Source organism: Pagrus pagrus, assembly GCF_965226575.1.
Source record: "Pagrus pagrus genome assembly, chromosome: 1".
Taxonomy (NCBI): domain Eukaryota; kingdom Metazoa; phylum Chordata; class Actinopteri; order Spariformes; family Sparidae; genus Pagrus; species Pagrus pagrus.
The window spans coordinates 25778183-25789580 of NC_140185.1; the positions used below are offsets into that span (position 1 = coordinate 25778183).

Below are 11398 nucleotides of genomic sequence, written 5' to 3' on the forward strand. Positions count from 1 at the left end.
CCCCTGAAAACATTCAGCTCTATGCAATGACCAACGGCATCACAGTGTGATGTCCGACTCCTACTTAATATACTCGATTCATAATGCTTTAACATACTGCAAAATTATTACTTTCAGTGAAATCTGTATGTTTACAACAGGCCCTAGACCATTCAGCTACTGTAGCCTTCACATCAGTGTGTTCGGTTAAACATAGAATTTAAAACCACCTCCAGTTTAGTTGATCATCAAAACCACTGTTTTTTAAGTAAAAAACAATTGTCTTTTTTTAAGTGCTCAGTGTAAAAGTGTGTTCCATATTGCATTGCTACATCCTGTTTAATTGACCAAGTGTAAATACCAGAGGTTGCTGACACACACAGTTTCACAATGCAAAGAATGGTCACGCTGGCATAGACATTTTGGCTGAGTTAAATTTTGCTTTCACTTTTAAAGGACTGAATTTAGCTTAGGAAAAAAAAAAAACCTGTTTGGTTAGGTGTAAAGTGAAATGGGTCACTCATTATGCCGAACCCACTGCCAGAAACGTTATCGTTTTGGTTCAGTCTCATTGCTCTCTCAGCACAGTTTTTTGACCGCCGCAGGGAGCCGTTTTCAGTGAAAATGCTCAGATAAACTGACTGCACACTATCTGTCCAGCACCACATCACAGGCAGACAATGTTAGTGACCAGATTGTAAAAACAGTGGAGCGTTTAGCAAATCAAGAGCCAGATATTTCCCTCAGGAGTCAGTGAATACCAAATGAAGCGTTAGTGAGAGTGAATACTGAACTTAAATTCATCAGGTGGCAAGAAACACAGCTCCAAATTAATGGTAATGTCGCTCCATGTGTGCTGGATGTGCAAACTGAAACTGTTTGTAACCATTAGAATTTCATAATATAATATGTTAATGTTTTAAGCTTGTTGAGGTGACTTCAAGTGGGAAAACAATATATCAGCGAAAGGAGGTTTAGGTATGATGTTTTCTGACACATCCATTTTCTCTTCCCTCTTATGTTCATACTGAATTTCCTGGTGCCCAATGCTATTATGATCAAAGCCTCTTGTCTTTCCTGCCCAAGATCACCACTGTAACTGCTGTTAAGAGGAAATTTTTTACATGTGGCCCTATCAATAATTACTGCTTTATTTTTGGCCGTGTGCATGGTAGCAAAATGTCCTTGTGGGCACAATCTGTCGGAGTTAGCCCATAGTTTTTAGGACACAGTGATGTTTAAGGTGAAGGATCATCACAATTACATGTTTCTTAATATCATAAATAGGGGTGTGAATCTTTTGCAATCTCACAATTCGATTTGATTTTGACTTTTGGGTGTGAACCTATAACTGTTCATCTGCTCCACCTCTGCTCCACTGATGTAGACAGGGGGGTGGCTCTTTGCCTCCTTTTTTCTAAAATCAACAAGTAGCTTCTTGGTTTGACTGTTGTGCCATTGATTGTTCTCCGGCAGAGATTGTTGATTTCCTTCTTGATCATGGTGTCATCCACGCACTTCACAGTAGGGTTCTCTTGATGTATGGGAGTGCAGTCATGGCTGCACAGCGTAAACAGGAGGGGGCTGAGCACACAGCCCTGGGGGCCTCGGTGTTGAGCACCAAAGTAGAAGAGGTGTGATTGCCAAATCCGAACAGTCTGGGGTCTGTTTGTGAAGAAGTCACAGTGTGGTACTCAAGCCTCGAGAGTTACATTTTCCAATTAGTTTCATGGATGAGATTATACTGACATTGTTATGGCTTCAACGCCAAAAGCGCTTGGTCAGAAAACAATAATGGATCCATTGACACACTTTATTTCTAATTTGGCAGAAAGGAAAACATGATGCAGCCAAGAGAGATGGAGAGACGCCCTGTGCCTAACTAATGTTGATGTTCTATTCTTAACATATAAATTGGTTAATGGTAAGTCAGTGTAACTGGGCAGTCGGCTATGCCAACTTTGGAAAATTTGCTTAGCCTGGCTGCTAGTTTTTCCTGCAAAAACAGTTTGCAGTCGCAAAATAATGAATAATGAATAATGAAGCTTGGCCTCTAGGCTACCGTTGGGTGGGTTAATGTGTAAGCTGGAGTTCGTGATCATAAATTGCCCTCTTGTTTGAATGAAACCTATTGGGGAAAACTGTGTTAAGATTTCAGACCCGTTCCCCAATGTGTCTAAATGCATATCACGTGTTGCTGCTGTATCGTTTATAGCCTGCAAGTTTATTTATTAATATATCTGCACAAGAAAAATGTTGTTATTCTTGATCCGTTTTCACTTACTTGTCCTTACCAGAAAACACTTGATGGCAAGCCCTGAACATTTCATGTATTACAACTACTATCCAGTCAAATTACAGTGGTTTTAAAGAATTCTGCATTAAAATGTCTTCAACCAACCAGACCTTTGTTATATACTTTGTTGAGTTGTCTACTGACATTATCCCAAATGTTCCCAACACTGTTCAAAGCCAGAGAAAGCCACAAGTTTATTCAAGGTAACGGCGGGTTTCATTTGGTCGCCTGTTGCTCTAACTGCTAGGAGAGAGTCAGAGAAAGGACGACCAGCAATGACACTTAATGTAACACGAATAAAACTAACACATTATGCCCATGAACATTTGTGCATGTATTTATGCTAAATATAATTTTTTTCTTGTATTTAGCGTTTCCACTCTAAGACCATGTGCTATGTCATGCTTGATGATCGATAACAAAATAGTAGGAGGAAGTAAGTGGTGTTAAGGCGTATTAACACGCCCAAGGTCAGACATCTATTTATAACTGGAAAATTCACTCATATACTTTTGCCACTGCCAACACCATTTCTTCTTAGGTTGAATTTTCCATGCAATAATAACAATAAACAGACAAAAAATAAAAAGCATCCAACTGTTTGTTAGTGGAAAAACTCTACCTTGTTGCTAAATTGTTTGTTTTCTTTCTCCTTATTTGGGTGTATAATTTATTTCCTAATCCAAAAATGTCACAACAAAATTCCATATCTTTTCAAAACTTTGACACTGAACACATTACATTATTCTTTGCTTTTTTAACTGCCTCACTCCTACAGTTATTAATGGAGAGACAATTGGTAGTGACTCATCATGACGCTATCACTGTACAATACATGGAAACTGCACCATAGGTATATACAGTGACAAGACCGTTAGCCCCTTGTCTCGGCTGGAAATCCAGCTTTCGGTTGAAGCCGATCAAAATCTTCAATATTTCCTACTGCTGTGCTAGATTCGAAAAGATGCCTGCTTTGTTCATTCAAAGGTACACAATTGTGAAAATTCACCAGATGGAGCATCGTGTGTCTCTTTGCCCATTCACTTCATTTAAAAATAGAGGGGACCTGACATCGCCTATTGTTGCTTAAGTCAGAAATGTAGGATGGTTGGAAAGTTTAAACTGACGGTTTAAATGGAGATGTGGCTGCAACCGCTAATCATCTTCTCAGATTCTTTGAAATCTGAGCTTTGGATGGGAGAGCTGAAGGGGTGTCACTGAAATGAACGGAGATTCAAATGCTTACAATCCCAGCTGAGGTCACACTTAACCATGTAACAGCATAGCAGAGACACATGCAAAGAAAAGGAGAGGAAAAGTGGAGGAGGAAGAGAGAAGGGCCAAGTTGCTTACAAACATCAGAGAGCTTTAGTAACACTTAGCGATTAAGTATGAGCTGGAAGAGTGGAGGAGGGCATATCCTCCCCTCAGCTGCCAAATTCCTTTCTCAGCATCCTCCAGCCCAAAACATAGTGAGAACAACATAGGCTACAAATGTCTGTCCGGGATGTCAAGACAGGCGTGTAATGTCCACTGACATCATATTTGGGTGTGGTCAGAAGTGTGCTCTGTTTCACCTGTAACCACACAAAACAGTGATGTAAGGGTGTGCCTTACACAACTGTCCTGTCATCCCCGACAGACAACAGTCCACACCCCTCCCTACATTATCATGTCTGTTCTGACCTTGATCGCACAGAAATCTCACTGCTGAACTGAAACCTAGGAGCTCTCATTCACTCACAGAGAATCATTCCAGCAACTGACTGCATAATAAACTGCTGTCTTAGTTAATCAGACACTACACTGCACATTCACACAAAGCCATTTTCTCTCAATAAATCTGGCCCCAAGAGTCACAGCTGTGCTTTCAGCTCGGTGGTCTGGCTCTTCTGAAGCGCATTTCTCCGGCACTGGTCAATTCTGCTCCTTTGCTCTTTTCTAATTAGGACACAGAGATCTTTACAATAACCTTTATAAGGTAAAGCAAAATGTTTTCATATATTAGCAGAACTTTGCTTTTTCTGCAATACTGTTAAAGTTAAAAGGGCCAGAGCAGTGACACTATTTCTAATTATACCATTATCAGTGTGTTTTCTTGCCAGATTCGCTTGCAGCACACGCAGAAATGAAACAAATGCTTAAAGGATTGCTGCAGAATGCGAGCCCGCTCGGAGGTCCGTGCAGGGCGTGTCTCCGGTGTGATATGAAGAGGGTGGAAAAGAGTACTGGCAGCTTGGGAGAAGTGCTAGTACATAAGAAAAAGTCACTATACACCAATGAGTAAAATGTAAGAGTACCAGCCAACTTAGAGCACTGCAATGACATATATAAAGATGAACTCGGGCAGTGAAAACAAAAACTAGAACTACATAAACCATCTTTGGGAAAAATGTATTTAATTTCATCACCTCTTTATTTGTCATGTACTTTTGTGGCTATTCATGCCTGTCCCTTAGTGTGCCTTCAATGTGTGTCATGTGTTGCTGCTGTAACATTTATGGCCTGCTAGTTTATTGATTTACATATTTGAACAAGCAACTTATAATAATGTTGTCAACCTGATGGTGATCAGGGATGACCCAGTGTTGCTTAAGCATGATTGAAAAGGCCGTATGTCAGCAGATGACATAAGCTGCCAATTTGCATATCTGTGTGCCATTATGCAACTCTAACGAGCTATTATCACTTTTCACGCTGCTATCATTTTATTTTCATCTACATCTAATTTAATAAACTACTTTATATGGAGTCCGTTTTTTGTATGTGGAAATCATGAATAACGAGGATCTAGACCCTGGAATAAAGTCACTATGCAACTGTGCAAAAAAACAACAACAAACTTTTATGCTAAAGTTAAATCATTAGAAAATAATCAAAGGTAAGGTTCCCCAGACCGAGATCACTAATTGGTCATTAGGAACACACACTTACATTTCATGTCATACGTCATATTTCTGTCTGGCTGATGATTGCAACACAGAGCTCACTATACTTCATCTGGGTACCATGAATGTCTGTGCTTTTGTTTTCCATCTATCAAGCAGATGTTAAGATATTTTTTGTAAAAATAAAAGTGACATGAAAAGGCATGATTAATGGGTGAGAATGTAACAAAAGAAAAGTGATAAATCGGCAGCTGTGGCAGAGAGGACACTGCTGATGGGTCTGCAGCTGCAGAGCTCCATGTCCAGAGAAGAAGTGATGATCCGTCTCATGTCTTTGCTGGTTAGGGTTTGCAACACTGTACCTCAGCATAGTTAAAAAAAAGATCACATCTACCTAAATCAATCACTGATTCAATGCACCACCTGTCGAGCACACTATGTGTCCCAAATCAAACATACCAAAGATGTTGCCTGACCAACAGGTGCGTGCTGGTTTTGGCAGGAGGCTGAATGCTAAAATGCTCACGGTGGAAGACCCAGCAGTTATTTCTACATTTGCTGCATTTACTTTCACATTTACAGGCTGCCTTTGTGGGTCGGTTCTGCTCCCTCTGTCTCAGCAAAACATACTTTTACGCATCAGTGGTCCAGCTCTCCTGACCCGTATAGGCTGCTTTTACACTGTGTTTATCCATGTTTGTATATTTCTTGTGTTGACATGATTCTTTGGGATTTTTTTTTTTTGTTCTTATTTATAGAGTTTGGCTTTGTGCAGCACTTTGGTCAGCTGCAGCTGTTTTTGAAAGTGCTTTGCAAATAAAATAAACTTTAACTTAATTTAGGACAGTAAGCCTCATCATGCTCAAAATGTTTGACAAGTTTGAGGAGCGCAGTGGGACAGAGAGGCTGAGTGGACCGGTTATGAAATGCACTGAGAATGGTCAAACAAAAACGTTTAACCAAGAGTGGCTTTAGGAGGATTTGCCACAAAATGTTGTCCACACAGGTGAGTACAGTATCTCTATCAACAACTATTGTGTTGCCTAGCAACAAAGCATTGTGTGTGTTCATGACGCGGTGTGTAAGAGCCGTGCAGCTTTCTTTGCTTGAGTGTGTCAGTTTTAGGGACAGAAATGGAAAATAATATTCATAATTATGTTTCAAATCAAATACAAAGACCTGAAACTAAGAATCGTGTTGCTCGTTTCATCTGGTCCGTACTAAGTGGAAAAAATGTCACAGGAGTGAACATGAAGAACTCGTCGATTGCCGATTTTCCTCCTGCATCATTAGTGCAACCTGACCCATGTAACGAAATCAAACTCCACAGCAATTTATGCCGCACGTTAACACTTCTGGGGCCATATTCATTAAGCCTCCTACTACAGAGAGTGTCTCCTAGTGATGAAATTCAAAGAATATTCTTAGAATTATGACTTTTTCTCAGAACTTTCCCTTACAGTTAGAAGTCGATCCCGGTAAAGATAAAAGTTATTCACAAACTACCTTAGCCCTTAAAGAGAGCTCATACTGTGAAAAACTGTTTGGAGGAGGGAGGAAAACTTCCAAAAACTTTGAGAGTTTCTTCAGCAGAGAAGAAAATGGTGGAAAGACAGAGACGTAGGAGAAATATGCTCCAAATGCTGAATGACAATGAGTTAATGAAACACTACAGTTTAGATCGTGCAGGGATATTAGTGATCACAACACTAAGATATTTGGCAAGTGTAAAAATGCAGCAGTGCAGCTGTGATGACTTGGGTCTGTCACAACCTTCCATCAGCAACCTTCCAATTACAGCGCTCTCACATCCCCCCCTCCTGTCGCTTTAGACTGCAACACATCGCACTCCTCACTGGTGCACACCACCGCAGGGAATGAGGCATTTATCTGCTGCACTATATTCTCCAGGGCCTGCCTCTTGGTTTGCGCTCTAAACCGGGATGAAATTGTCCTTTAGAAATGTTTACATTAAGGAAGCCTATTAATGACTAGCATGATATATGATTGTGAGCATATAAATGTAACAACTATTAACATTTGAATAGGCTAATAGGCCTGCGATATCAAACAGTTAATAGAGATATTCGTTACATAAAATAATATTCATAATTACACTATATCTTAATGGTAGGGCTGTGCCGAAAAGCCTTTTTGGGGCTTCGAAACTTGAGTGAGAGGTTAATATTTGAAGCTTCAGAGGCAGCCGGGGAGGCCTTTTGTCTTTTGGTATAATATGTAAGCCATGACGAAGAAGAAATTTCTAGCAATTACAAGACAGCTAATCTGTTACCTACGGTTTTCAGATGATAAACCAAACTTGTAGAAGATTTCTGATATGCAAGTTTCCTTTGGTGTATCTGGTACTCAACTTTTTGGGGTCATCTCTGCAAATTTTGAAGTTAAATCAAACACTTGACTTCTCTGACACCTTGCTAGCTTTCTAACGTGTGAGCCTGGCTGTCGCGCAGCCACATGTCACTGGTTCAGTGCGGTGCTGGTGACTTTAGATCAGAACTGCGACGGACAAAATTATCGAGCTTAAATGTCCTTGTCTATAAAAGAATTACTAATGACAATTAATATTATGCATAATGAATAATATTGCACTACTACTACTGGGTTATTTTGTGTTTTTAATGTAATACATAAATAAAAATCAAAACACTGACGTCGGTTACCGTGGCGACGGTAGAAGCCTCCATGCATTTGGGTTAATAGAGTCTAAAAATCCTATGATTAGGATGATCTGAGTGCCTTTTTATTAGTTTTTTTTTGACAACCAATCAAAGCTTTTAAAAGAATGCATCACACCTAGCAACAGGGTCAACCACGCCTCCTCACTAAGATAAAAGTTTCCTAAATCACTCCTAGGCGAGAACTCCTTGCAAGAACTGACTTTTGATACCTGATTTTGCAAAAATAATGCTTTCAAACATTAATTACAGATGGTTTGATATCATCGTATGTTCAACACAACTCACTTGTTTATTCCATTTTCCACTTAGAAAGAGAAAGAACACTGGCCTTGTTTACTGATAGGTCAATAAAGCATGCAATAGTTCAGAGTGACACTGTATTTTAGGAACATCCCCACTGGAGCACGAGGCACAGCCTGTTGTGCTTTAAGACTGAATATTGAATCTGGACAGATCATTATAGGTCAAATAGTGAATTCTTTTTCACTTTCCACAAAGTACTACATTTCAATATCCCACCATGTTCCTCAGGCTGTCTCACGTAGCCCTGGAGGTCACTGCTGGCTCATCCCACAGCCTTTCAGCCTGAGCTCCATCTCCCTCACTCCCCAACGTCTTCTTTCCAAAATATGGATTTTCTATCTCTGGAGCTCTAAAGACGGCTAATGACCAAAAACCCAGGCTTCACAATGTTTTTTTTTAGAAACCTATGAGTGGTGTCAAGATGTCCGTCCTCATTGAAAATTTCCAGGCTTATTATCAGCTCGTGAGGTTGGCCCAGTTCATTTGAAATGAGTGAATCCCTCCTGTATAAATGTGTTAATGAACATACAAGAGTCTATCAATACTTATACTACATCTCTTGAGTTATTCTCTTTCAGGACACAGCTAAACAAGACAGAATGACAGGGAACTGACCGGCCCTACCAACCACAAAACAAAGCACTTCTACGTCACATTTATTAGCTGGTTTATTGGTGCTGGCACAATGTAAAGACTCCTAACCCCAACCCGCTTATTACCATAAACACCAACAATATGTCACCGTTCTCCTTCTTGAAATGTTTATTTTAATCTTTTTTTTTCTTTCTTTTTTTTAATAAAAGCGGTGCAGCACAAGCGAGCTCTTGTCAGCTTCACAATTTGGCCACTCTCAACAGAGCTGTCACCCATGGCGCTGTTGTCATGATCGTAGGGAAACAGCCCTAAGACTCAGCTGACTCTCGATGAGCCATGACTGCCAACTCATCGCTACCAGCAAAAATAAATCATGTTTTGTTCGTTATAAACCAGCAACCTGTTGGTACAGGCTGCCACATGAGGCAGATTTCACATCAAACCAAAAGTTTGTGTGGAATAAACAGCATTCTCAATCAGGTAGTCCAACTTCAAAACAAAAGTAGAATATCGCTCACTGCTAAATCATTTATGTAACGCTACATTCACACGTCTCCGCACTGACGTGTATGTTATTTCCCACTCAGATACCTTATGACATGAACGTGGTATGAAACAGGCAAGTTTTGTTGCTCGGAGGGTTTACCCACATGAAAGAAACATTATTAATGAAGCAGGTTGAAATCCACATTGTAATATATTGTATACGGCAGAAAAAGTAAATAAATAAAACTGACAATAGCCCAAAACCATTGATATGGCGGGCTGGGGGTGGAGGTGGGAGGGGGGTGTGTACTAATATGGACTCCACAGATCCTTTTTTTGGCAGCACTGTGTCATCATATTCTAAATTAAAAGTGTTTCCAGGATAAAGAGCAATAATTAAAAAATATATTAGCCATTGGGCCTAAAAGGCAATTACCAACTGTTTCTCACTAATTTATTCTATTGTCTTCCAACTGATGTCTTCTTGACTCATCGTGCTGCGAGCAGATAATGTTATCTGCTCGAACACTCATGAGAGGATCCCCGACTTTCTTTGCAGATGGACGTTTGGTTAAAAAGACACACTGCTCAAAAATAAGTTAGGGATGTTGGGAGATGGGTGCATCAACATACAAATACTCACAGAACACAAAACAGAAATTCAGATAAACCATCAGGTGACACAATAAAATACCCAAACACCTCGAACTAATTCTGAGTAGATTGTTGTACTTTTAAGAAGAGGAAAAACTTATTTATTCATCCTTTGAGGTCATCAGACACTGAACCCCCTCCACACCTCTCTGTGTCACCACCATGCACTGAAACACATGACACCAAATCACCATAACAAAGCCAGCAAATGACAGCAAGTGGCTTGATTCGGTCCGGCTTGATGTGGAAACCGGGCTTCACGCGAATTCTGGCACCGGTTCCGAGAGTGATGTTGCGCACGAGGGCGGCGTGACCTTCGTGGCACCCATTTGAGCAACTTTTACACTGTCGGGAGTCCCCACATTCACGCATTTCACACATGGACCGCGAAGAAGAGGCTCACGCAGGACCTGTTCGCACGGCTCGGACGAAAATAAACCGGCGTCTCATCTTCTGTGCAGAAAACAAGTCACGGCGTTGTTTTTTTTTTGGTGCGAGGACAGGGCTGTGATGACAAAATATGTTCTGGCATGTACGCGCACCTTCAGGACCATCACTCCTGTCTGTAGCTATTCACCATGTCCGTCCGCTCCGCGCTGCTGCTGTCACTTTACCACGACTTTCAACTCGGCGACAGCCTGAGGAGTTGAGCCCGTACATGACATCTCGTCTATTTACTACAGCCGTGAAGAATTATGTCAAAGTATATCAGAAGCGACGCAAAGTACACGCGTACATTAACCAGCCTCGTCTTCGCGAAGCTTTGAGAAGGGTTAGTTTCGCCTGTTAAAGGGCTTAGTACACCGCTTTTTTACATACGCGACGCCCTCCCCTTTACTTCCTAATTCCATTATTCGTCAATATTACAGAGCATTTCCCCTGGACGTGCTCTTATCCTACCTCGTAAAGGTCTCCTGAAGCCATTCTGGGGTGCGGACTCCGGCGGCGCGGCGTTCTTGCCTGCCTTGTTGGCTCTTTTTTGGACCCTACTCTCTCGGTGTTTCGGCGAAAGCCCCGATAGACGGGAATTAGCGAGCAGCCTTGTTATTCTGAGCAATCCGCAGTAGCAGATCAGCAGACAGTGTCAATCGAGCCCGGCGCTCTGCGATGGATCGCTCCACACTTAAAACAAACAACCATCGGGGCGGTGCTGTTTACCCAGACCCAAGTGGAGGACTGAAAATTAGTCCCCGGCAAAGAAAGAAAAAAAAAAAAGAAAGAGGAAAAAAAAGAAAAATGCACAAGCTGATGGTCTGCATGCGCCCTGCTCCTCTGAGCTCTGTTGCAATCCAACTACTCAACGGGAGGTGATATGGTAGATGTGTTCAGAGACACCAGCTGAGGTACTTACTGTTGTGTGACCAACTCTACCTGTCCTCTACCTGAGCTCATTTTTACCCTCATTTAGAGTCATTAGGAGACATCAAGAACAAATGAAGTGAAGCTATCTGTAATGAATGGTGACTTACTGGAGGCTGCAGAGCTGTGCTTTTGTTCAG

The 11398-nt window shown here is 41.2% G+C and overlaps 1 protein-coding gene across 1 annotated transcript in view; it reads right to left on the reverse strand.

Moving 5' to 3' along the window:
* Positions 1–11029, reverse strand: part of LOC311262289 (chromodomain Y-like protein 2) — a 32918-nt gene extending 21889 nt beyond the window's left edge. The window contains exon 1 of the mRNA XM_084361571.1: positions 10800–11029. Within this exon, the coding sequence (XP_084217697.1) occupies positions 10800–10823 (24 nt within the window). The 5' untranslated portion in view covers positions 10824–11029. The remainder of the gene's footprint in view (positions 1–10799) is intronic.
* Between the last annotated feature and the right edge of the window lie 369 nt (positions 11030–11398).